This window comes from Cygnus olor, chromosome 5 (assembly GCF_009769625.2).
Source record: "Cygnus olor isolate bCygOlo1 chromosome 5, bCygOlo1.pri.v2, whole genome shotgun sequence".
In the NCBI taxonomy this organism is placed as follows: Eukaryota; Metazoa; Chordata; class Aves; order Anseriformes; family Anatidae; genus Cygnus; species Cygnus olor.
Window position 1 is genome coordinate 31,049,396 of NC_049173.1, and position 26,933 is coordinate 31,076,328.

Genomic DNA, 26,933 nt, shown 5'->3' on the forward strand with positions numbered 1-26,933 from the left:
TCTCCTACATCCATCACAGAGTGAGGGGCTGGCACCAGTGGAAGTATCTCTGTATCTGAGCATCTAATCAGAAGTCCCTGGACAATTTTATCTTGGAATTGGATGAACGACGTGGAGCTGTCCTGCCCTTCTGAGGGTGCAGGTCCAGGTTGGCATCAGCTGACCCCCAGCAAGCACCAGTGGCCAGTCTGCAAGCCATCAGGCTCTGAAACAAGCCTAAAAATTGGTTTGTCATCATATACTTACCCACTGCAGCCTGTAAGTGAGCATTATCAGTCTCTGTTAGTTCTCATTTTCCATCTAGCTGATGTTGTGAGGCCATTAGGGACCAGCGGGCTCATCACGGAGAGTGCTTTCTGAAGCTTGAGGAGGTGGCTGCTTTTCTCTGTGTGGTACAGCAGACTGTCCTGAACTCATATTATGCTGTGGGGTTAAACAGAAACATGGCAGCCATCAACCCATTAACACCTTCACCAGAACAGCCGTTTCTCAGGACTGCTTTCTGCATGAGATCCATTTTTACAATGCAGAGTCCAAAATGGCTGTAGGTCAGTAGCTGAGGTGGTGGTGATCTGTGGTGGGGACTCAGTTAAACATTTCAGGGTAGGAACACCGTCTGCTAACTTTACTAACATGTCATGTATCTGCCTACACTCTAGGTCTTTGCTACCTCTAGTTGTGCTAATATTTTGTATTTTGTCTGTAGTAAGCACCATGAGATGGAAGGAAGGTAAAGGGCAGAGGCTGCAACTTGAAGTCAACATGTGTGACTCCATCTGCTGTACCACCTACATTCAGGTAAAAAAAAAAAAATCAACTTAGCAGAGTTTCCTTTAAAACCTGTCAGATTTTCTATTTCCAGACCTCTGTATAAGGCAGGTGTAAATAGATACCAGGAAAATTTGTTCTTTTATGCATACAGAAAGGGCTTTCGCTTGGAATGCATTCATCATTACCAGGGTAGATCCAGGTAGGTATGTTTGTCACTCTTCGTAACAAGTATGCGATGAGTACATTCCATTATGCCAAGCAAATCTGGAAGAACAAATGGGTGGGTATTTGATTTGTGCAGCTTAAGCCCAGATACATTTGGTCATTCAGTTTACTGGCTGCTTCTTCGCACTCAGTTCTGCTGCTTCACTGTCTTCACGGGTGCAACCTTCCTCCTGCTGAGCAGCAAAGGGTTGTTTGTGCCGCTGACTAGAACAGGATGAGGATCTGGCCCAAGGAGATTCATGCCAGCATGAAATGTTTTGGTTTTGACTACTGGGTGGTGTGATGTGGCCAGAAGCTGCTGTTACCTGGCCTTGGAACGGGCTCCCCCAGCTATGACTGAAGGATGAAACTGGGTGCTTCTGTATCTTTGTTCCCTCCTGCCACCACTGGCAAGAAAAAAGCGATGTGGCTGAGGCTGTGCTGGGTCTATACCACTGTACTTTCAGCCCTTGGCTAGTGTAAATTAGCGCAGACCTCAAACACTCTTTCCCAGCGCAGGAGCATGGCCTACATACAGCCACAGCAAGATTAGAAGTTTGTTGCACACATCCAGTCTCGCCCAAGTCTCTCTTTGTGCAGCTTAGCTGTACCCTAAGATTTGAACAAAATGCTCTGCACTTCAAACACTTCTTAGATCTAACACATTATTTATTTGAATAAATAAATACAAAAATAAGAAATTCTGAATACAAAAACTGCTTGTACAAAAACCCCGCAAACTCCTCAAGCTACATGTTATTGCATATTTTTGATAGAGTAAAAAAAAAAAAATCTGAAATTGCACACAGTTCTTCATTTCTGCTGAATCATGGATATAAATACATTTAATGCTAGACAGAAATATACCTGACAACATTCTGTTGGGCTTTCAAATAGGACACAAGGGTGTGCGAATGGTGAATGTTTATGCTCATCTTAGGTCTGTCCTATTTAAACAAACAAACCCTCACATTACTGCCTTTGGCCTCCACATCAGCAAGAACCAGCTGCCCAAACCTTGCTGCTCAGCTCTCCAAGTATGAGCAAAACTCAATTCCACTCTCTCCCACTGGGATAAATCAGATACTGCCCTACTAAAGTCAGGGAAATTACCACTGGGGTCTGAAAACACAAATGAGAGCAGAAGATGTATAATAAAGCAAAATTGTGCCCTGACACACAGAAGTGTATGTGGCAAGGCAGAAATGAGTCCATGCTATGCTGGCCTGATTCACTTCTGTGTCACTTTGGTTGTACGTTGCTGCCATGCTGTGAAAACTCATGCAATCTCAATGACACGTCGCTATATGATGCATTGGCTACTGTTCCGTGTTGGGAGTGAGCATTTAGTATCGATTCCTGACGAACATCAGGCATTTTTGCTGAATCATCTCTGGTGTTTGCCCATACATATGCTAATTAGTGAGATAGCGTAACACAGCTGCAGTATTATCTTATGGTATCTTACCTACCATCTGGGGAGATCTCTGCCAAAAAAAAATAATTTAAGCAGGAGAACGATTTACAGATTTTTTATATGCAAAAGAATCAAATCTTTGAAATGTAAAAAACACTCTTTAAAGGAAGAAATATGTTGAAAACCTGCTGTGCCACATAGCTAGGTTTTAGCCAACAAAGGCAGCAATAGCCAGGACCTGTAGTACTGACTCAAGCCCATATGTGAAGAGAAGAACAGCGTTTATAATGACATCTACTTTCAGCACGTAAGTTTGCCATATCAGGAAGTACACAGACAGAATCACACTTCCGACCGTTATCACAAGACTGAGCCCTAATGGAGCCTCTTCTTCTGTCAGGTTTCCCTTTGAACCTTGAAGGAAACAAAAAGCTGGTATGAATCTTTGATTTCTTATGACGATGTCTCAAGCCCCAAGTCTAGAGTTTTCCTGTTCTAAAAGGACTCTATTTCTTACAGTTCAGAGTATAAAGAAATACTGGCTTGAATGAAGGCACTGTCAGTAAATCTAAGAACCAACCCAAACACCAATGGACAATCAATTTCTTGCTGACTGAAGTTAAGCTAAATAAAGGGCAACCAGTTGACACTCAGAGTCAAGACACCAACCTTTTCTTACTACGATAATCAGTTCTGAAGCTGCAGCTATTCTGATTACTCAGTCTGACCCTCTTCTTGGTCAAGCACCAGATTTTCCCCCAGTGCCCCTCCAGCCCCACACCTAGCGTGACAACTTGGTGACTGCGGGGCACACTTAAGGATATCCAATATTGACTTTAAAATCTTATGCAACAGAGAATCGTCTATATTCCCTAATCTATTCCTATTTCAAATTACTATCATTATGAAGAAGCTGCACTTATTTTTTCTTGCATCTTATTTGTGAGCTCGTCTTGGTAGATTTTAACTACATGAAACTTGAAATTTGTTTTTTTTTATTTATCCAACTGCTCCAAGCAAATATATGCAGAGTGCTTTAAGGCTAAAAATTCACCCCTACAGCAACTCATCAGAATTCAACAGAGACCCACCTTGTGTAAATGTCTTAGATATATCTAACACAAATTTAAATAGTAATATTTTGTAGTAGTAGTAATACTTTAATTGTAAACCTTGCTTAAAAAAAAAAGGACTTTATGAAATTACAGCTAGCTCTTGGGAGTGGTCAGTAGGATTCCAAATGGGTCCTTTATGCTGTTCAGGCATAGTGAAAGGAAGATGTTGGAACTGATGTGTGTCTTTAGAAGGAGTGAAAGGAAAAGCTTTAGTCCCAGTAGGCTGCTCAGGGACATCCTCAGCATTACCTGCTCCACAAGGCTCCAGCCATTTAGCTACTTTTGTACATTGCTGGAGGAGCTGAAAGAAGCAATATCGCCTCGGTGAATGGAAATCTCTGTTTCAACATGTTCACTCTCACAAGTCACGCTCACTTGTAAACAGCACAGCAGCATTCCTGCTGTCCCAGTTATACTGCTTTCTGACAACCCTGCTTTGTTTTCCAATGGCGTTATAGATCATACATCATAGGAGAGCAAATTCTATTTGACCCTCTGGCCAAATATATTGATCAGTCAGATAAAGTTTAATGACATAAATGAACAAGTCTCCAAAAATCTGCTTGTCTGCTACATTAGCACATTCTGACACACGCTCGGTTTCAGAATGATTAATGGTTAGAGACTATATTCCACTGAAAAGGCACAGTGATAACATGACATACCCAAGTATAATCGGAGTGCTTCCAGAATGGCCATAATGAAAAGCAGCGTGAGATCAGGAGCCAAAAAATTATCTGGATAACTGAAAACTTGACCTATAAAATAGTACAGCATAAATAAGCCAGAAGGATACAGTGGGGATACCGACAAAACACACGCAACTCATAACCATGCAGCCTAATTCTGGTTAGAATGCATGCAACTTACTTTTATAAACAATCATCGCAAGAGTTGCCAAGAAGTAAAAGATGTAATAAAACCCGTTTATATAAAGTAGAATCTGTAAAGGAACAGATGAGAGCTGATAACTGCTGTTAAGGATTTCTCGCAGTAATGAGGTGGGATCCATTTCATAAAATAACCACTTCCTAAGTAACCTCAAAACATACTGCTGTGCCTTGTTATACTAAATGAATCAACTACGACTGGCATATTGGGTAGGTTTCAGAAAGTAACTTGAGATCACAAATGCCAGGAGCTAGGACAACAGCTGGCTGTTTCAGGCTTGGTTTTCATTCCTTTTTTAATATATTTTTTAATTTGGTTTGTAGTGGGTTATTTATTAGCCTAAGGAAATGAGCTGTGTGTGTGCATTTGTACATTTCCCCAGACTTCTATACCTGTTAGTCAGCTCAAACCAAGTTGACAGACGGTTGGCAGGCTCCAATATATCAAATTCCTCTATGTTTTTGAAAATAGGTGGCTCTGTGAAGCAGACAAGCCCTATTACTGCCTGCACGATGGAAGGTCTGAGAGCTGAGCTCAGCCTTTGTTATGTGCCTGAGAAAGGCCATAAGCTCAACTTTGAGATGTAGATTTGTACAATAGACTTCCTTAACTCACTGCTCATAAAACAAACTGTTGTATAGTATACGGCGATAGTTAGCTCTAGTTATTTATATCTGTGTGGATCCACTGCCAAGGTATTTGAGACCTCCTGAATCCTTAACGCACCCTCGGAATGCCTCTGAAAGGCAGGGAACACGGCAAGCACCGAGGTACAAATAGGGAAAAGTTACTTACAGGCTCGGGACAGATTCATCTCACCTGCAGCCATCCTAAGATGATAACCATCATAAAGTTATGCCTCTGGTCTGAGTTAATCACCTGGGCTCCCCCTGGAGACAGCTGAGATGAGCAACTTCATAACCAAGCAGCTCCTGATTGCAAAGGGATAAGTTACCATCCCACCTCTCCCTCTGACTACATAAGCATTTAAATGCCTGGTTTATATGAGATAACTAACAGATGTCTTCAAGAGCCCGCCCACTCACCCCCACGGTCAGTACAATTCCTATATAGCAGGTATCACACACTGACGGGATCATTTTCTCCTGAGGCACAGCAGCATGTTATTAATGCAATACATAAGACACACGAAGGACATCCTGGGGCTCACCACCACATGGAGAAGTTGGAATGTGGCTCAAGGAGTCTAGAAAGTTTGTCCATTCAGAGGTGTTTCTGATAAGTAAATTACACCAGATGCTTTTCTTAGTCTTAAATAATACAATGCAATTTATACAGGGAAGGTATCAGTACAGGTTTCATTATTTCCAGCTGTCTTTCTATACTCGGAGCGTTCTTTATCCCCTCTTCTCTCCCCAGCCTTTCTCAAATACCCTGAGACTCTCTAAGCAGGGATTTCATCCCAGGCATCCTTTATGGGAACGACCCATCTGGTTTTTGAAGGGAGCACCCACCCACACGCAGCAGATGTATTCCAGTTCCCAGAGAATCTCATTTTATTAAAACAGAACCAGGTTTTTGTGTTTTTCCAGTTGAAGGAGGGTGGAGCAAAAAATTACTAGGTGGGTTCTAAGCATGGAAATCTCTGAAGAGAAGGGTGTCTCTTCTTAGGAGGTTACTTAGATCTTGGCAAGAGTAAAGGTTGGGTGAATTAATATGAAAGAAGAGGAAGTACTACTGAAAGCTGCTTTTACTGCCTCTTGTCAGCTGTCTGTGAGGTGTGCTGCATGGCACTTGTGTCTGTGAACCCACAAATACAATTTTTAGCCTTGCTTCTTAAGTCAGTGAGAAGTTATGAGATCAGAAAATGTGTCTGCCAGCCCTCTGTCAAGACCGGGAGATGGGTTAGAGGGGTTTGTGCAGGAATGGGACAAAATCTCAGCAAAAATCCCCAGCTACAAAAACCGTCTTCCCTTGGAAGAAATGCTTTATCTGTTTTTCTTCATATGGATGGTGCTGATGATGGAAGACTCGCAGAATAACACTAAAATAACATTGTGCAGATTTATTAGGCAGGAAGAGATGAAACTTTTGCAGCTGATTTTCTTGAAGATTCCTGCATGTGAGGGATGAATGGTACAAAAAGGATACAACTGACGAAGTTCTTCCTTTCCGTTGAAAAGAAAAAAAAAAAAAGAGCAGAAAATCAGTCTCAATATTTACCAAAAGCACTGCAGCAACATTCAAATCACTGATGTTACTAGCGAGGCTAAGCGTGCTTGTAGAAGTTTTTATCTCTCAGTTCACTGGAAGACTTGGAAGACTTTTTTTTTTTCCTCAGATCATGCAGTTTAGGTTCCAAGAGTAACTTTTTCAAATACCTGAACTCTAAAGTAATCTGGGGAAATCCCTGCTGTGAAAAGTCACTTTCACCAAGACACGCAGCTCTTTCAAGATGTAAAGAAGCACACAGAACTCGTTCATCCTGTCCTTTCCCAGCAGATGACACTTCATCCCCTCTAACTATGCAGGAAGAAGGTAAACATGCAAAGGAACCAGAATGTAACATTTGCTTTTAAATTGTGAGAGGCAGCACAGAACACAGGGCTCCCCGCTTCCTCTGAAATAACATCCTTCCAAACCAGTTTGCTTCAGAAGCAGCCATTCTATGTAAAACCCTCATGTGCTCTGATCACCCACAGACCCCACACAAAATACAAGTTAACAGATAGGTTTACTCTTTTCCTTCCAAAACCTCAAAATTCCCTTGCAACATGATGGCAACAACCTATTAGAATACTTAAGTAACTCCTAACAGTCTCAGCCTGCTTCAGAGGCAGTAAGAAAGGAAAAGTTACAACCCCTGCTTCACGGAGAGCAAAACCGCCTGTGGAAGGCTATTCCACCCGTCTTCTTGAAGACATCACATCATCATCGAATCAGCAGGACGCACTCACCTCACCACCTCCATCCCTGGGTTTCTTGAGGTTAATGTCCCCGTCACCTCATAGCTTTATGCACTTGGGCCCAAATTAATCCCCACTAACTTTAGGCACCCAATTAAGCTATCCAATTTGGGAACATAGTGGAAATAGGCAAGCAATTTTAGGTGATTCATATTGTCTATGACTTGAAATGCCTTTGGGCATGCTGCATCTCCTCTCCATTTTCTGTGAAGGGAGCATAAGCTCCTACCAGACCGGTCCCTTCACTTGGCCAAAAAGCGTTTTGATACATGCTTTCTTTCTTTTTGTGGATTGCAGTTAAAGGTTTTATTATATATCTTGTTTTGCCGTGACTAATGGTTAAATATGTGCTCACATTTACATCCCAGTGAAACCCTCACATGAAAGTAATGCCTTGGATCAGGACTATACATTTCCTGTCTTGCTCAGGACTAAGGAGATGTCTCCAGGTTCAAGTTATTCTCAGCTGTAAAGTGGGGTGTTAAGGTAAAACACCACAGCTGCATGTGCAGACATGTTATCGTTCTACAAGAGGCGTCCAGAGATGGAGCTCTGCCTAAAGAGCAGCAAATATAACCAAACACGAGGCGTACCAACGTATCATCACCCACTCATCAGCCCCGCGGCCACGGTGCCAGGGGGATAATTGCAGTAGTACGGTTTTATCGAATGGGCAACCTGAAACGTTTTGAATTCCCTAATGGCAGCTCCCTGCATTTATTTGTATATTGTAAAACCTTTTTCCACAAGAGGGCACTGACCACATTCTTGCATCTGCTCCATGCACAGGTTTGCAGGCACTTTTGTTTAGAATATGCTGCCTCCCCGTGAGAGACAGAAGACATTTCACACAGGTTAAACACTGAAACCTCACAATGTGAAAGTGATACTGCGCTTTAGTAATTGAATATATAACTAAAATTATATATTCAAATTAAAACTGTGGGTTGCTAATCCCAACAACCTGAGACCACCTCGCTGCTAGGACTACCGAAGCCTGCATTGCTGCTGGGGCATTTTGAAATTGAACGTGAGAATTCTGGCACCTGAGAAGAAGCAGAACAGGAATTTTAAAGCATTTACACGAAGCACACAAACTTGCGGCAGCAAGAAGGGCATTCTGCATTTGTAATAGTGACTTTTGCTGCACGCGGGCTGGCACCTCATTTCTGCCTATTCTAAAGCTTGCAGGGTCCAAAAGAAAACAAAACGTAACACTAATTGTTTCCGGTGCAAGTTCCCATTAAAGCACTCATACAGCCCTTCTGTCAGTGCTTTAATGAAGCGTGCTAACTCTTCGGGTACCTGGGATGAGCAGGGATCGCAGCCCAAGCCTTCCCCCCCAGGTCACCAAGGATCCTTCCCCCTCAGGTCACCTCCTTACTGGAGGCAGAATACAATCAGTTTTCTTTAAAAAAGGAAAAAATATGTTTTTTTGTTTGTTTTTAGTGCCAGAACTGTATTAAGGGCATGCAGGCAGCCCCAGCTGCAGTTAAAATCGCCCGGTGCGATGATCGCAAGGCAAAATTCTCGCCTCCTTCAGGCTGCTGTTCTGCCACCGGGGGCCTCCCCTCCCGCGGCGCCATGTCGTGACTGTCGCGACACGGCCTGGGGCTAGGAGAGCCCTCCCTCCGCCAGGGCCCCCTCCCGCGGTCTTAACAACGACGGGAGGAGTAGGGAAAGCACCGGGCACAGGCCCCGTATGGAAGGGGGACGGGGGAAGGCCCCGAGCGGCGGAGGGCCCGCACCGCTCACCTCGCCTGGCCGCCGCCATGTCGGCCGCCCGCCCCCAGCGGTCCTCCAGCGTCCCGGCAGCCCCCGCGCGGCCCCGCCCCGCCCCTCGCTCTTCGGCTGCGATCGGAGCGTTCGGCCCGGTTCGGTCTCTTTCGGGCGGCTTCGGGCAGTGCCCGTTCGGGCGCCGCCGTTCGGGCCGGCGAAGGCGTTCGGAGGAGGTTCGGAAGAGCTCGGCTTTCCTCGCGACCGCCTCAGCCGCCTTCGGGCGAGATCGGAAAAGACTCGAGCGGGTTCGGGATTCTTCGACCCCGCGGGCCGGACCGCTCGGGGACTCGGCCCTGTTCGGGCGCGCTCGGGCGGGGAGCCCGAGCTGTCAGGTATCGCTTCGGGCCGCGGCCTCGGCCGCGTCCCGCTCTGGGATTGGCCAGCCGGCAGGCAGCGCGGGCCTCGCTCGTCGGGAGCCATCGGACGAGGCCCGGCAACGCTCGGCACGCTTCGGGCCCCCTCGGAAGCGCTCGGCCCGCCCGGGGGAAGCACGTTCGGAAACGCTCGGCTCAGCTCGGAACCGCTCGGCCGCCCTCCGCCGAGCGCCCGAGCGGCCTCGGGGGGATCCCCCCCAACGCCCCGGGGCCCTCTCGGCGGGGCTCGGGGCCGCTCGGGCGGGCTGGGTCCCGCTCCCCTCCCGTCCCCCAAACCCCCCCGGGCCGCCCCGCATGGAGGACGCCGACTCGGCGGCCAAGCAGCTGGGCTTAGCGGAGGCGGCGGCAGCGGCGGCCGCAGTGGCGGCGGCGGCGGCGGCCGTGGAAGGGCCCGAACAACAACAACAACAACAACAACAGCAGCAGCGGGGGCCGCCACAGCAGCCGCAGCCCGCGGCCTCGGAGGCGAAGGCGGAGCGGCGGCAGGAAGAGGCGGCGCGGGTGACGGCCGTGACGGTGATGGCGGCGGACGCCCAGCACCTCGAGATGGCGGCCGGGGCCCTGCCCAGCGCCGACGAGGCCGCCGCCTTCGCAGGTCAGGGCGGGCGGCAGCGCGCATGCGCAGCTCCCCTCACTCGCCCCCCCCACACGCACACCCCCGGCGGCGCCTCAGTGAGGGGCGGGCGAGGTGGTGACCGTAGCTGCTGCTCTGTCCCGCTTGCTGTGGTGTCCGCAGTTGTGTTGCTGAGGGGAGCCGATGAAATTGATTGCCCCTGGTAACACGGTGAACAAGTCCCAGGTTCACGCTAAAGCTGTGCTGACGCCCAGACTTGTAGAAAGTTGCACCGACTTCACACGACGCGCAGTTCTCACCCCGCAAAGTGAAAGGAGCGGGAGCCTCCCGTTGGTGTCTAAAGTTATTTTGACCCTGTGTGCAAATCTCCCACTTAAAAGTGCCCTGAAATATGCAGAATTCTGGAAGCATGCTCTGGTAACGCAGGTAGTATCAGACCCCGCAGTACCTGGATCGTTACCTCCTTGTACACATGAGCTTCAGTGTTGTTTTTTTTTCGCTTTTACCCTATGCAAAGTGTGGAAGAATCCCTGGTTTTAGCTAGGCAGTCAAATGTGGTATATATCATATCCAAGTTACAGCCAAATGTTTAAAGAGTTTTTGACTGGATAAGGTATACAGGTAACAAACAGTAGCCTAAAAATTAACGTGTCAGAGGCACGGTCAGTTCTTATTTTGATGCTTGCCAGTCACCTTTTTAAATAAAAAACATCACCTTTTTTTTTTAGTAAAGAGGGAGTATTCGTTTTCTACTTAGTACATCACGTGCTGATGGTACTGTTATGTTCTCAAGGAGGTTAAAGCATGTTGGTGTTCTAGCGGTAGTCTGGAGGTGTTCAAGGCCAGGCTGGATGGGGCTTTGAGCAACCTGGTCTGGTGGGAGATTTCCCTGCCCATGGCAGGGGGATTGCAACCAGATGCTCCTTATGGTTCCCTTCCAGCCCAAACCATTCTACGTTCAACCCAAAGCTTAATAAAAATCAGAGTGATTGGATTTATAACGACTTAAAGGTGTCATGAAAAATTAAACAGATGCTCAATATGAAAGAAGAAGGAAATGCTGTTATATCTTTTGATGTTTAACTGTTAATCGGGCTTCCTGGACACAGCAGAATTTCTGGTTTATGTTTCAGAAGTCACCACAGTAACAGTAGCCAACGTCGGTGCCTCTGCAGACAATGTTTTCACCACATCAGTGGCAAACGCAGCTTCAATTTCAGGACATGTGCTGGTAAGTCTGGCCTGTCATTTGAGGGCCTTAGCAAAGTCCCACATGCTTTCTTAGTGTTAATGGAGAGCTCGGTTTGTGTGCAAGTAAGGTCAAAAATGTGTTTTCGTTGCTGTATACAGGCATTAAGGCTCAAAACCATCTGCTGGTGTACATACAGGTTTTTCCTTATCACTTTGAGAATTTTTCTTTACCTTTCCATCCACATATACCCATTCTGTAGTGGAACAACCTGGAGCATGTAAGCTTTGAATCTGCTTGGCGTAAAGCTCAAAAACTAACCTAGTTACTGCCATATTCTTAGTGTTGTAGGGTGACTTTGAGAAGATTTGTGGGAATACTAAACTACATTGGTATTTTAACTCTATGATTTAAAACTCTTTTATTTCCTCCATAGTCTGGGAGAACGGCCCTCCAAATTGGGGACAGCTTGAATACTGAAAAAGCCACTCTCATAGTCGTTCACACAGACGGCAGCATTGTAGAAACCACGGGGCTGAAGGGGCCATCAGCACCTCTCACACCAGGTATAAGGCAATCTGTTTTTGAAGTGTCATTCTCCCGGAGGGGTTGCGTTTTAATTGTGTTGCTGGAAGTAAGAAAAAAAACATCATGCGTATTATGAAGGGGACCGTTGATCCTCTCTTAACATAATGTTTCTTGTGTTTCTTGGGAGTAGAAGAAGAATATTTACTCTTTGGTTTTGGTTTCATAAATGTATTTCATTTTCTTACTCATTGCCCTAATCTTTGCAAGTAAGCTTCTTGAAAGAGCTCACCCTGCTGCTGGGCTATTGCATCCATCCCACCCCCAAAGGCAGATCGATCATTCTAATATTGATAATAAAAATATCAATGTCCTAGTTCTGCACGTGGGTTCTTTTTAAAGGCTTCTTGCACATAGTTTTGTGTCCATTCAGGCCTTTTGCTGATATTTAATTGTCACTATGGATGGTGTCTTCATTTGTTCGCAGCTGCCTTGTCATTTTCCTTTTTGCCCACAAGATGGCATGGCAAACCTTTGGCAGGCAGTCGCATTTTACAGTCTTGTCCTTTGGGAACTGTAAGATCCAGACAGCTGCAGGTTTCGAGCTGAGCATTTAGCACACCGTTAAGAGCTTGTTTCCTAACAAGCAGTTTGTTTTATTTTCTGCCATTTTCAGAATGTTACCTTCTGTGAGGAATTCTTGAGCTTGGCAGGGCAGACTCACTGCTCTAGCTTACATCGGGCATCTGCTCCAACCTGAATTTTTCGTGGTACACTGTGTAACTTGCAGCGGTTTGGAAAGGTGTCGTCTGCTTGAACTGACCAAATGACACTGGTGGCCTCGCCAAATTCAGTGTGAAGGTATAGTCACTGTGCCTTTTGGTTGCTGTCACCTTTCTCTTCATTTTTTTCAAAGGACCGCAATCTCCTCCTACCCCTTTAACATCTGTCCAAGAGAAAACTGGAACCAAGTATAACTGGGACCCATCTGTGTATGACAACGAACTCCCGGTGAGGTGCCGGAATATCAGTGGGATTCTGTATAAAAACAGACTTGGCTCAGGTAAAAATGACCGTCTTGTGTGACGAAGTATGACATGATGGCTCCTTCACTTCATGCGCTTTTCTTTTAATCAGATTACCTTGAAGGGCCAGTCATGAAGAAAATAAGGACATTTTCATAGCCAGCCTAGTCCCATGAGTATTCTCACGTGTTTTGCCCTTTTGTTTCCTTGCTCTTTCTTCAGAGGCTTTTTAACTTTTTTCTTCAATCTGTGAAGATATAGCCTGCTGTGCAGTGAGTCTTCCTGATAGTCGTCTGACTCTTCTAATGTTCTTTTTGTGGACCTCTCAGAAGTAAAACCGTGTCTCTACAAAGCTCTGCAGAATCCCTGCTGGATTGGAAAGTAGAGAACTTGTCTCCTAATAAGACTCCTAAGTTGTCTTAGCCCCTTCTCTTCTCTTTTATCTCTGTGGGAAAGCTGAAGAAGCGATGGCAGAAATTGCCACAAGCCTGACTGCACTGCACAGCATTTGCTTCATGGAAAGAGAGTTTTCACCAGAAGGATTAGAAATTTAACTGAAAATTAAGGATGGGCTTATATTCATGGCAGTTATCCAAGAAGGACTTATCCTTCTTGGGGATGAGTAGTTTTTTCTAGCCTGTTTCAATATTGGTGAAGCACAAAGTTGGAACTCACGCGATCATTGTCACAGCCAGGATAGTAAATGGGCACGGTTATCCTAGAATGATGAGAAACAGCAGATGGGCATAGTTGGTAGTTACTGTAGATTAGCTGCTGTTTTGTCCAGCAATTTTGGTATTTGCTTCTTTAGGAAAAGAGCAGAATAATCCTTGACCTTTACTAACATTTTTTTTCTTCTAATTTAATTCAGGAGGCCGTGGCAGGTGCATTAAGCAAGGGGACAACTGGTACAGCCCCACCGAATTTGAAGCTATGGCAGGACGAGCCAGCAGCAAAGACTGGAAGAGGAGCATCCGCTATGCTGGGAGACCGTTGCAGTGCCTTATTCACGTAAGGTTAAATTTGTTTCCTCCTTTCTGCTGGAAGGGGCAGGGAGATTTGGGACAGAGTCTGTCAGGCACAGCAGTTCAAGCTCTGCATGGTGCCTCTGCAGAGTCGTGTGTGATGGTGTTGTGGGGTGATTCAGAAGCAACGTGTTGATTTGGTTGAGGGGAGATGGCCTTTTTTTTTATTGTTTAGGGCCCATAGGGGGAAATGGTTATGTCTCTCCGGGAGCTGGCTGGCTCTTCAAGCAAAGTACAGTCATGCTCTCACTGGTTTTGGTGACTGATGCTGAATTTGTAATCTTCCAATTTCAGGATGGGATTTTAAATCCTCACGCTGCCTCTTGTACTTGTGCTGCCTGCTGTGATGACATGACTCTGGTGAGTTGTAGGTTTTATATCCATTAGTTTAAAAACAATTCATCAATCAAGCTGCCACAGCCATCTGTGAGCAGGTCATGAGTGGCCTAGAAACACTGACGAGTACTGTGGCTGCAGCAAGCTTTGTCCATGCTTCATACAGATACAAGACAGGGAACTGCTAGTGCTGTTGCAGCAGCCTCCGATGTTCATATCTGCCCCTCACTTTAACCGGGTAATAGTTGTTGCTGGTTTTCTCTCTTTTTTTTTTTTTTCCTAAGTAATATATTTATGTAAAATGCCTTTGCGGGGATGTCAAAGCTATTAGTGTTTTCCGACTTAAATTCCACAATTATTTGAAGTGGAAAAAAATGTTTTTATGAGGAAGTAGTGTAATACTCCATGTTAGATCCGTATTTTCCTATTAAACTGCTTGCTTTTTTTAAAAAATTACGCTAAAGTCATGAAAGCACAATCATTTAGCTTCACCTGAAGTACTGTTTTGTACTTTTTTGGTATGAATTGAATCATTTGCTCGTTGTCTAGACCTGCTTCCTGTCTTCCTCTCACTCTTGTTCCCTTTCCTTCCAGCACTGTGGATAGTTGTCAGTTGTTTGCCCAGTTTTGCTCCTTATGTAATGGTGGGAAGAGGCTGAATCTGTGCCTCTTCAGCTGAGTGGAGCTAAATGCAACTTTTTTATTCACAGAGTTTTTTTTTACTTTGGAGCTACTGCCATAGAAGTTTTTTGGTCACTTGTTGCAAACCATGTATCTTCCATGGGAATATGTACTGCATGATCTTAGCTGCATCTGGAGAGATTGGAGTAAACCCGTAGTCCCCAAAGAGATGCCTTAGCTAATGTCCTTTCCTCTTTCTTTTTTTTTTTTTCCCTAGAGTGGCCCCGTACGACTATTTGTACCATACAAACGGCGAAAAAAAGATAGTGAAATGTCTGCAAATACTGTGAAGAAGGAATCCTCCAAAAATATCACTCTGCTTCCTGCCACAGCTGCTACTACATGTAGGTTTTTTCTCGTGGTAAAAATTGCTTTCCTTCTTTGAAGAATTGCCAGACTAGATATTTTGTGTCTTATCAGTAGCCCCATGAAATTATCCAGCCGAGAAAAATCATCTTATTTTTTGGCACTACTTCCTTATCATTGGGTAGTTTTATTGGCTCTTTTTCTTTAGCCAGTATCCCTTCACATTTTCTAGAAACTAAAGCAGTGTCTTAGTTTTAAGCATGTTAATATCCTTTTCCAGTGAGCAGTAGGTTTCATATTTTGTCCTGAGACAGGCCTGGATGATGTTTTCCCCCCTCTACCTGCTCTCGCCCTGGCAGTGCAGGGGTAGTTGTGGAGTCCTGGCCTTGATCCACAGTGGGCTTTAGGTAGGCTTTTCACAAATGACATATGAGAAATTTCCTGATGTTGAGGTTAGGTTGAGGGGAAGGCTGTCTCTTTTCTGCTCTGCAGGAAATCCCCATTCTGTCTCCTGAGCTTGGGTTTTGTCCTTTAGTAGCCGGTGAGGGCTATGTAATAAGATTTGTGCTATTTCCTGAAATGCATAGAAAAGTAGGCTCTAAGCAACTGTAATGAAATCCATAGCCTGAAAGTCGCTAATGAAGGAGGCAGAAGGTGACACTTTCATCTGCAAATTCCTCTCAAACAATCAGGACACGCTTTGTTACTTAATGTTTTTGGTTGTCAAACCATCTGTATGAGAACAGAAATTAATTTGCAAGCTAGTCCAGCTCACACGTTCCCTGTCACATTCATGTGTCCTCCTGCTCTCATCACACTAGCATCATCTGGACGGTAACATTACAAAGTGAATTGAGGAGGAAGCTACAGAAATATTAAAAAGAACTGAGCAGGCCAAAAGCAAGATTAGATTACTGGAAACAGCAGGAAGAGAAATACATAAAGATTCTGTAGAGCTTTTTTTTTTTCCATCCCCCCAAACAGCTTTAATCTATATTGGTTCATTAATGTCAGCTACTGTGAGGTTGCATGTTTGCTCATGCTAGCGCTGGGAGAGAGCAGGACTGCTTATTTTGGTAGCAGCCACGTCTTTCACCAGGAATGAAACCGTAGCCTCGATGTCTTATAACTGAATTGTTTGTAAAAAGATCCTTCAGACTGAGCAGTGTTTCACAGAATCAGACCATTACCAATTACTGTTGCTGGATTAATCCTGTTCAAAAAGGGTTTTAAACATTTTAGAGCTGCACTGGTATGTTCATCCAGGTGTATTTTGTGACATGTTCCTTGCATTGGCCAAGCACGTTGTATCACTCTGTGCAGAAAGACAATTAAACTTGTTCACCAAACTCTCATAGAATTGGTTGTAATCCACAGTTGGTGTTTTAAATCTATTTTTAAGTAGTAAGAACCACTCTGGCTAAAGTTCTATGATAAGTTAGGACCAGCCAGAAACTAATGAGCTTTGTGGCACCACTGGATTTTTTAAGTAGGTGTCAAGTTATTATTCATGTAATCATTGTAAAGGTGGTGATTTGGGAGGAATTACTTTGTAAGTGCACATTCTGCCCTCATACACCCAAGAACAAACAGAGGCTTGCAGGAGGCCAGCAATACCTTCACAAGTTGAGCAGGGCTTTTCTTCCCATTTCTAGTTTTAATGGTTATAGATGTGATCCAGACTCGGCTATCACAGGCTGTTGACTGGTCTGTGAGTTCTGTGACTTTGGATGATTCAGAACAGGGATCTCAACAGCTAGACAACCAAGGCCTGAGCGCTGATTGTTAATTATGAAAGTACTTCTACCGTTTCCAGTCACCGTGACTCCTTCTGGACAGATCACTACCTCCGGTGCTCTGACCTTTGACCGCACATCGACAGTGGAAGCCACAGCAATTATCTCAGAAAGTCCATCCCAGGGTGATGTTTTCACAGGAGCCACTGGTAAGGGTTCAGGTGTATGTCTGCTTGCCATCCATAAGAAGCAGAAAAAAAGGGTTTGGACATCCTGTTCCTGTAGCAAGAAGCATTTTGTATGCTGCATGAAGGATTTATTTTTAAAGAACATACACAGAGGCTATACATAACCTTACGTTCTTTCTTTGAAATGATTTTAACAGCTTGAAATCTTTGATCAGTTTCACAAAAGGTGTTTAAATGTTTTGTCCAGATGCTGCAGCTGCTAGTGTACACCTCTGCTGGTTTCTTTGGTTTTATGGTCATCTCTGTCATTTTTCCTTTGCTCCTTGTTTGTCCTAAAATACTGCCAAAAATAGCTGAGCATTTAAACTAAGTGAAAAGTGCTGAATAAATGCTGAAAAATGCCAGAATAAAACAAAGAAAACATAAACGTGTAACATAAATTTCAGTTCTTTCAGTTTAATTCCTATATGGGGTTGTGAGTACTGCTGGAGCAGCTGAGGGAACTAACCTCCTCTGAGAACAATAGTTTGGAGTCCTTTGGTCAATGTAAATATTGAGGTGTGTGAGAAGGAAACTGGCGGTAATTTTTACAGAAGCCTTTAAAAGTGAGCACAGAGAGAGATGAAATCAGGGCAAAGCTGCCTTGCTTGGTAGCTATGTAAAATCACTCTGTTGTTTCTCATTTGAAACCCTTAGAATTATCATAGAGCGTAGGAACTTTAAAAAAAAGAGGTAAAAGAAGCACAAGAAATGTCTGAAAGCTCTGTTATACGATGATTTATGATGATGTTGTTCTTCTGCAGTTCAAGATACCAATGTTCAGCAGCCTTGCCGGGTCAATCACCCAGAACCTCACTATCCAAGTTACCAGGACAACTGTCAGATTTCACCTTTTCCTGAAGCTGCGCTGCCAACATCTCATCCCAAAATTGGTATGTTTTACATCTGTAATGTAAGACACAGTTAACAGTGCTTGAATTTATGTTGTGATCTTCTTTCCCACCAGAGGTAAAGGTTGAAGCAGGAAAATAAACTTAGTTGTGTTATTTTTTTTTTCTTATGATTTTTGCAGTTATTAAAATTTGGATAAACAGATTTTTTTCCATACTTCAGGAAAGTTTTTTGCTCTGTTATTGAGAACTTTGATTTGTTGTTTTTTAACAGAGTGGTTTCCTGTGATCTTGCTTCCAAAATCTTCTTTGCAGCCCTCTGCCTTTCATAAGGCTTTTGCTTCAAAGCTTCTGTCACCACTTGGACGCTGTGGATAGATATTTATTTATTTAATCTTTGATCCAAGGAAACCATCTCTCCTTGCTGAGATTTAAAATTATATCGTAGAAGCTTTTCTAAAAATTGCGACATCTCTTTATGAATTCACTAATGCTAGATGCAGTTCTGAGCAGGTTTGGTGTGCTGCTCTCACATCCCAGGTCAGTTTTCCGTCTGTTAACACTGACATTTGTGCTGGAATGATAGATGCTGGTTAATAAGTGCCAGTGAGGGTCTGCCCTGCTGTGGTCAAATAGGATTCTGGATGAAAAAAAAAGAAAAATGACATACAAATCAGCCCTGTTTGGTAGGACAGGTTACCTTGATTATCAGGTATCTCTTCAAGTATAATTATATTTCATAAACTTAATGACTTTTCTTTTGTAGAGTTGACCTATAAATTAAGTGAACTACAATGCTGTTTTAGTGTTGCATGTACTGATAGAAACCATAAGTGTTGAAGAAACTGGAATTGCAAACTTGGAGTGTTGTTCTTGTTTTATGTGTTTTAACTGAGCTTAAGGAAGACATACAGCAGGGAACAGTCTGCCCTTCTCCTTCTCTAATTTCTTTGGTTCTGTAAAGTTACTTTGGTACTTACTGATATCGCTGATGTGAAGGAGATGCAAGACAGGCAGGTTTGGATTCCCACTGAAGTTGTCAGGTATCAAAAAGATGTCACATAAATGTAGTATTCATTTGTGCAGTTGTGAAGTCTTTCTTTTTTAAAGCACATGTTCTCCTTTCAAGCTGACCTTTTATTTCCTTATTCAGAGCAGCACAGTGCATTCCTGCTCTGTCCAGAATGAAATATTGTTGGTTTTGAGTCTTAGTCAGATCTTGATGTTATTAATTAAACATTGATTTTCTTTTCACCAGTGAAGCAAAGATCATCACTTTTTCTTGGCAGATATAACCATGCTAAAATGAGGAATCGGAAGTAATTCCTGTTAGATAAGTTATCAAATGCCAGGCTGTGATAAATACTGTTCTGGAAATATAGCAGTGGAAAAGGTTCTTCTGCAAACAGTTGCTGATAAAAGACTGATTTATCTTTTACTCATACCTGAGTGCAAATAGTTCTATACCAGTCACGCATGAATGGAGTGAAATTGCTATTTTAATTAAGGGCTGTTGTGTGTAAAACATCAGTTTATCTGTACGATAAACTTGCCATGATGTCCAAAAAGGTTGTACATCTAACACAGTGACCTGCAGTTTTGGAGACTTGTTCTCTCTCTCCATATCCATGCTGGATTCTTTCAGCTTTTGCTGCTTGTGTGAAAAACTGCTAGGTATGACTCAAAAAGGATTAAAGTATTAGTATACTGAAATCAGTCACTCTCTTGGAACATATTCCCTGTTAATTCAGCCGTGCAATAAGTCTTGTGTGTCTACAGATACCTTACTAAGCAGAGGTTCACTGTGAGTGGAATTGCAGCCCGGTTGCCCCGTTGCTGTTCAGGACAATACTTACACTGAATTTTTTTTCAGGACAGTATTCACATTTGAATTTTAAGTATTGTTTTAAGTGCAGTCACAAAGATTTTTTTTCTTGAATTGGGGTTCTGTTGTTCTGAAGTTTTAAATTGGTTGTGCAGCCTGCTGTTCAGTGTCCCCACCCCTCAGTGAGAGGGGTTTGAGACTTGTTTCTGCCTTTGTTTTTGGAGCCACCTTAGACACACTGGCCTGACTGGAAAGCCATTTTTGTGACCATCTGTAATGACATCCAAAGTGGATTGTGATAATAGATTGATGATAAAGTAAATGAGAATAAATTGCCTTTCAGTCGCTTCAGCCTCTACATTTTGTTCAAGAGCTTCCTGCTTAATAAATTTCTTAAGTCTGGTTTCAAGGAAGAGAATCAGGCTCCAATAATTTTCCATTTTATTGAAACCAATTGTCAGCACCTATCAGTGGCAGCTCTCCTGCCTGCAGCTGTCTCCAGGGCACTCCTTTGCAGATGCTTACGGATACGGCACCGAGGACACTGTCAGTGCATTCTTTATCTTCGGTAGCATCAGCAGTGCAGGAGCCTGGAGGCAGTCTGCCAGGCAGAGGCGCTAGCGGTGTAAGAGTAATGCTCCCGAAGGAAGGCAGACGCTTGAAGGATGTGAACATGAAATGTTAAATAGCTCACTGCTTCTGGTATTACGTTCCCTGCTGTGTTCAACATTTCCCCGTGGGCTGTACCATCCATCGGCTGAATGGCCCAGCATTTATCACATGAATGTGTCACTCTTTATTTAAAAATCAAGGAAGCTAATTGACTTTTGGTGTCTGGAACACGAAAAGCTCTTCCCTTGCCAAAGCAGAACTATCCAGGAAAGCATGTGGTTTCTCAGCCTGTACTACATACTGTTTTTTGTGTGTGCCGGATCATTCTGAAGTTCCTACCTAAATGTATCAAGAAAATTCCTGAAATAGACTAGCAGTAGATTTGTGGTTAATAAGAATGCCCAGCCCCAAAGTTAGTGGTGCCTTTCTTTTTTCTACTAAACCATTTAGTGAGGAATTTACAGGCTGGCTGTTGGTAGATGTGAACATCTTAGACTTAATTTTGTGGCAGATTGTGAGTGTTTATAGCTAGAGTTCAATTTTGAAAAAGTAAGGCCAGTAAAGCCAGATAACATTTTTTTCCTGGAAAGCGAGCTTACGCTGTGTGTTGTTGGGTTCCTAGATCTAAATTTAATTTCCTCGCACTGTGGCCTCCCAATATATGTGCAAACCTAGTGTGAAAAATAAATGTTTCAGGGACACAGTAACTGCGGATTTTTTTTAAACATTTGCAAACGTAAGGCAAAGACAGATGTTGTTGGTTTTCTAGGACTTTTAATTTTCTAGTGCAGGCTTTGGAAAAGAGGACTGCAGAGCCGTGATAATGGAGGGGGTCAGAGGTAAGTTCAAGGAACGTGTGGTTAGGTTACCAGTATAGGAGTTTAGATTCATTCTGGTGGCTTCCTACTAAACATATTCAAACTGCAGTTACTGTTAGGGTTATGGGTAAGATAGGAGAAAGTAAAGGCTGCAACACCTCAGTAGTTTTGGGGTATATTTTTCTTCTTTTATTGTCTCTTGGAGTACGCTTAGGAGAAGTATTGCTGGGCTTCTTTTATATTTAGCTTCCTGTCTGTGGCATTCTAGATTATACAAGAGTGGAGAACTGTAGTGAGGGTTCTGGAGGAAAGGGCTGTAGACAAGAAATTACTCCTTTCTTGAAAAGTGTCCAACACAGTAAATGTAAAGCAAATGTCAGGGGATGTTTGTGTCTTCAGTTCAAACTTCCATCTGGACTGTATACATTTGCTCTCACCTTTGGCATTTGGCAAGAAGAGGTTTGGGAGCTGCAATGAGCATTGCTATTTGGAAGACAGAGGATATTTGAAACCGATATAGGTGGCTTTAAATACCTCTTATTAAAATTCTAGGTGTTTCAATGTGGTATGATTATTTTTAGGCCCGTAGTTTGTTTCATGGGTAAGAGCCACGATGAAAGGGTCCAAAGACATTGCAATGGCTGAGGGTATTTTAAAGGCCTCCTAAATGGTGGTTTTAGAAAGTGCACGTTTATTTTATATTTATATATATATATATTATATATATATATTACATATATATATTTATACACGTAATTTTGAAGTGATGGCAACTGTCTTGTTTTTATTGCAGTCGTGAGACAGGTTTATGTTCAGATCAGAGTTCAGGAAGTGTTAGGGGACTGTGGTGTGGATCGGTGCCTGGTTTTCGTCATTTTGCAACCTGAGGATTGACATCTGTACAGCGACATAAGAATATTTCAGAAAAGTCTTCTGGAGCCTTGTTGTTTTGGGTCACTTAACTATTAATTCTAACTTTATGTAGTGATAGTTAAGGGCAACATAGTGGAACATTGTGGTGATAGTGACAGAGGAGTCCCTGGGAACGTTGCTTTCACTGCTTAATTGGTCTTCTCTGCAGCAGTGCTAGAAGGCGTTAATTCCTGCTCAGAGTACATGCTCTTCTGTACTCTAGGTTTGATACTGCCCCAAGGGCTAACTCTGCACAGCTCTGATTCTGTGCACTTTGAGCCACAGAAGGTAAGTCTGTTTAGCTGGAACTTAGTTGGATTGGAAATTTTGGTAGACCTTGTTAACAATTCCAAAAAAAAACAAAAAACACGTCATGGAAATGCGGTGCCCTAACTCTCTCGATTTTATTTTTCTTTCTTTATGTTCAGTGTTGACCCCAATCCCTGCTCTCTCGGTGCCCCCCTCAACCCCCACGAAAGCCATCTCGCCATCAGTGGTGAATGGGCTGGAAGTGACCGAGCAACGAAGCTGGCTGTACTTGGAGGAGATGGTCAATTCCCTGCTCAACACCGCCCAGCAACTGAAGTCTCTCATCGAACAGGCCAAGCAGGCCAGCTCCTCTTTCCGCGAGGCTGCTGTCACGCAAGCGAAAATTCAAGCTGATGTGGAGAGGAAAGAGGTAATTACGCCAGGGGAGGTGAGATGACTCAGCCAAGGACATCTTTTTGGCTGAGCGGTGAACAGAGTAGTACCCCGCTGTTTTCACTGGCTATAACTGTGGCAGCAGCCCTTAGAAAATGTCTCTAGATGTCTTGAGAGCAGTAGATAAAACTAAGTTATTTATATGATGGAGAAAGGAATAGAGTGCTTTGGGATTCCAACAGCTCTGGGTAGCAGTAATATAAAGTGTTTTTTGTTACAAGTCCTGAGCTCTCCCATCAGGCGTCCGTAAATTTACGAGGCACTGATACTGAATTACCATGAGTCCTGGTATCGGAAAGATCATGAGCGTTCAGCCGTGCGGTGACTGCTTTCGTTCTGTCAAGTGAGCGAGGCTATCAAAGGGGCTTTTGATGGCCTGAAGAGACAGAGAGATAATAAAAACAGCAAGCTGTGGAGTTTATGGGGAAGATAACCAGCAAAATTTAGAGGTGTCTTGCTGAGCACTGTGCAAGCAAAGCTGAACTCTGTTGTGTCCTGTGATAAGAACACAAGGCCAGCTGGCATTACAAGAGTATTGGCTTATACCCAGTGGCCCCTTTCTCCTCTGTAGGGGATTATCTACAAGGACTGCCCTGTTTTCCCTGCTTTTCTTCTCTTTAATTAATGCATGGTAGGGACCCTGGATTCTTCTGAACACCAGCACATGCATGCACCCTGAATCCGGCTCCATGCACAGCTGAATGCATTCCCCTTCTCCCACAAATCCACAGCTGCTGGTGTGGACTTGAGGGAGAGAGGCGGGGGGCAATGTACCGTGAAACTCGTGTCGTTGTCGGTGTCTGAACCGGTAGCACCACGCTGTTTGCTCTTGCTATCGGCGTTATTGCTAACGTCAGCTTTCCACTGAATTCATAGGCATGAGTGTGCAGCAAGAGGCCTTGAAGAAATGTGTGTGGGAAGATTTTGCTGAGAACCCCTATGACAGTCCTTGCAGCATCTTTGATGTTCTTTGCCACGTTGTCTCTGCTAAACTCTTCTGTACGCTGCATCCTTGATGTGCAGGTGTGTGATACGTTGAGAGTCTTAATTCTCCCCTGCCTTCTGCCTTGGCAGAATGGGTATTCATGCTGCTGTCCAGTTTTGGGCTTTCTGCTGCTAAAAACTGTGTAGAGCATGGGATAGCAAAAAATTGGAAGCTTTGACAGTTTACAAATGAACATCTTACTTTGTTTAACTCCGCCCTCTGCTCTTTTTCCAGTTTACGTTCTGTCTTCCCTTCTGTTTATCCTTACAGTGGTTTCTGGAACCACTGTTTCAAAGTCCATTCCTCCCACCCACTGTTCCAAATCCAGCTCACTTCAGTGTACACCTAATTTCTTCTTGCCCCAGGAATGGGAGTTAAATTCACTCCTGTCTATTGATCTCCAAGTGCTGACTTTACAAGGCAAGGATGAAGACGTGTTTGTTTCCAGAGGAATTTCTTTTTCCAGTAATTACTGAATCCCTAATTATTCAATTTGTGGGTCTTATCATTCTTGTTTTGTAAGGGGTTCCCCAAGAGTTTTGTATTTTGATAAAAACACTTGGTCATGGTTGGTATTTTTTTAAATATGCAAATAATAATTATCAAGCTTGCTGCTGTGTGCCAGCACCTGGAACCATCTGGACAATATTCTGAGCTCCTTCTAGTGAATTCCACTTTTGGAAAAATTCCATGTTTCTGGGTACAGGGCTGGCATCGGAAGTAGTTACAATAAATACTAAATAACAAGCTGTCTGCTTTTGTGTTGGTCAGAGGTGTTTCTCCATTTTCCTGAATGTTTCCCTGGTTGTAACACAAGTCTCTTTCCCTTTTTGTCTCTGGTCAAACTGTTTCTTTTGGCAATTAAGATATACCAGAGGGTGAAAGAGGTGTCATCCTCCCTTATGTGTTGCTGATTTTTGCTGGACCAAAAGAGAGAGGAACTATATCAGTATTTTGTGCTCGTTACGCTGACAAAACTTCCAAGGGCTAAGAGACAGGAAACCTTCTTGCTACATCCTCCATTTGCATTAGCAGAGGCAGCGAATGCGGTGGTGTGGCTTGTTCCCTGCCGGAGTGCTGCCAGTGTGCAGAGTTTCTGTGTGGCAGTATGTTCCTGCGTATTTAGAAATGAAAGACTCTGATTCTATCAGACGTGCAGAGCAAAGGCAGTACAACAGATTAAATTATAATAAAGCTATAGACTTAGCTCTTCCTGGAAAAGTGACTGAATACATAGCAGGATTAAAGAAATCTGTTAGCAGGAGCAGGCTCCTTCCCAGCTGGCTACACAAGCTTCGATGCCATGCCTGTAAATAACAACGTGTCTTGAGTTTTCACAGCAGTGCAGAGCCTTCAGCCTCCTGGCTCTTGCAAATGTTGAGCTCAAGCACTTTCAGTCTTGTAGGTGTCCACACCCCTGACCGTATCCTCCTGTCATCCCTGCTAAAGAGGGAGATAGCCTCTGCCTTCTGGCAGAAGAGCAGGACAGAGAGCTTGGGACAGCACTGTCTTTACTGCCCTTCAGAGAAAGTCTGAAGTGGGCCGCAGTTTAAGCAGAGTAGAGAAGTAGCAAGAACAGCAGACATATCTGAAAGCTAGCTTGTATGCCAGTTTCTCTTCCCAGAGAACAATAAGAAGTATTGAAAGTTTTAATCACTTATAATATACCTTGTTGTATATTGCATATCAGTTATTCTATTGTATTTACTTATTATACTTGCTATTTAATGGCCTTTGGAGTTCATTAAACACCATAAATGAGCCAGTCTGCTCCTGTACAGCAGCAGTTTGGTTGACTTGGCTTTAAATACCAGAAGCTGTACTCTCTAATGAGCAGTGTTCAGTGCTTGTGCAATTTGCACAGCTCTGACATGTGAAAGGTAGGCTTTTTCTGCAAGTTTTCGTAGAGCAGGGGAGACATTTGTGCTGCCTTTACATTGTTATCTGTGAAGTCAAAGAGCAGACGTCGCTGTATCATTCTGGTCCCACTTGCTAACTGTTTTATCCAGGACTGCTCAGTGGAGTCTTAGGAATACATTATTCCCCTCGTCCACATGATTTTAAGGGTGGAAATGCCAACATCAGAGAGGAATTGTGGCAGGAAGAGGATTTGCTAAAAGTAGCAAATAAAAACCATAAAAATGATAAGTGTGGCATAAATTAGAAGCATCTCCAGTCACATTTCTTTCTTAAGATGGCATGTCTAATCTGAATTTTGTGGAAGGACTGGATCCTTAATTGAATTTCCAAATACATGGTGATACCCAGGTACAGAGTCCTCAAAAGCAACGGGGGGCTGGATTGGGAAGTGCTGAGTCAGGCTGTACAGCAGTGGAATAGAAATGCCTGTCTTTATATATTATTAGAAAAAATATATATAAAAAAAAAAAAAACAATTGCCTTCCATTCTTTTATGTCTGACATGAGATTTTTCGCTTGTTTTTTTTTTTTTTTTTTTTTTTTTTGTGCCAGGGTCTTGTGATGTCCTTAGCCATTCTGAGGGAATTATAGGTCACAAATCCCAACTGCTGGAGCTAAAGGCTTCACCAGCATAGTTTTGCTTGCACAAAATTTGGAACTTGGAAGCCCTCACATGCACTCTGTTGCTATCTTTGCCCTTTTTAGTTTCTGTACATTTGTTTAAGGGTCACGTTTTGCTGCACAAATTACAAGACTGAAGATCGCTTCCAAATTTTGTTTCTATCTTTGCCACAAGTTATTTAGATGCTCTTGGGCAGGTTCTTGGGCTCTCTGGGCCTTAGAGCCTCCTCTTTTAAACAAGGATAACACTTGTTCCACAGAGGGCCTGCACACCAGTTTGCAAAGGCTCTCTGGATAAAAGGCTTTGTAAAAATGTGCCAGCAATTCAAGTCCTTGAAATAATGAGAATTTGTAAGCCCAAAATCTACAGCTCCAGTGTTTGTGAGAATATTTCTTTTGCAATAATTACTTTTAAAACAGAATTGGTCCTGGAGTCTAAAGAAGAGGCTGAAAACACCTTTCACCTTGTGTATGTTGTCTGTGGCTCGTGATGATGAGAACTCAATTAATAAGCAGAGCCCTCACAGAGTTACTTCCAGTCACAAAGCTGACTCTGTTTAAGAAATTTGGATGGCCATAAGCTTG

General features: G+C 43.5%; 2 protein-coding genes across 8 annotated transcripts in view; one reads left to right on the forward strand and one right to left on the reverse strand.

Moving 5' to 3' along the window:
- Nucleotides 1-1,629: 1,629 nt before the first annotated feature.
- TMEM80 (transmembrane protein 80) lies at nt 1,630-9,186 on the reverse strand. Of its 2 annotated transcripts, none has more exons than XM_040558422.1 (5): nt 9,081-9,186; nt 6,511-6,527; nt 4,378-4,471; nt 4,173-4,265; nt 1,630-2,806 (listed from the first exon to the last, which is right to left on the reverse strand). In XM_040558422.1, exons 1-5 carry the CDS (start codon nt 9,097-9,099, stop codon nt 2,601-2,603), a joined length of 429 nt encoding a protein of 142 aa, XP_040414356.1. In that variant the 5' UTR covers nt 9,100-9,186; the 3' UTR covers nt 1,630-2,600. The 2 variants fall into 2 exon arrangements, with proteins under 2 accessions (XP_040414356.1, XP_040414357.1); XM_040558423.1 differs by lacking the exon at nt 6,511-6,527 and adding an exon at nt 5,218-5,330 and having other exon boundaries at nt 4,378-4,450; nt 9,081-9,170.
- DEAF1 (DEAF1 transcription factor) overlaps nt 4,371-26,933 on the forward strand; it is a 30,007-nt gene continuing 7,444 nt past the window's right edge. For 2 of the 6 annotated variants that reach the window (XR_005820227.1, XM_040558419.1), the window contains exons 1-12: nt 4,377-4,471; nt 6,511-6,526; nt 9,080-10,073; nt 11,186-11,283; nt 11,678-11,807; nt 12,683-12,829; nt 13,663-13,802; nt 14,111-14,176; nt 15,051-15,177; nt 16,956-17,084; nt 17,867-17,995; nt 22,549-22,799. Coding sequence is in view for 4 of the 6 variants with exons in the window: in XM_040558419.1 (XP_040414353.1) it covers nt 9,098-10,073; nt 11,186-11,283; nt 11,678-11,807; nt 12,683-12,829; nt 13,663-13,802; nt 14,111-14,176; nt 15,051-15,177; nt 16,956-17,084; nt 17,867-17,995; nt 22,549-22,799 (2,193 nt within the window). In the remaining 2 variants the exon portion in view is untranslated. Of the gene's footprint in view, nt 4,472-5,215; nt 5,330-6,442; nt 6,527-9,079; nt 10,074-11,185; nt 11,284-11,677; nt 11,808-12,682; nt 12,830-13,662; nt 13,803-14,110; nt 14,177-15,050; nt 15,178-16,955; nt 17,085-17,866; nt 17,996-22,548; nt 22,800-23,698; nt 23,846-26,933 lie in introns of those variants that run through there. The other 4 variants (XR_005820228.1, XM_040558416.1, XM_040558418.1 and 1 more) reach the window with 4 other exon arrangements.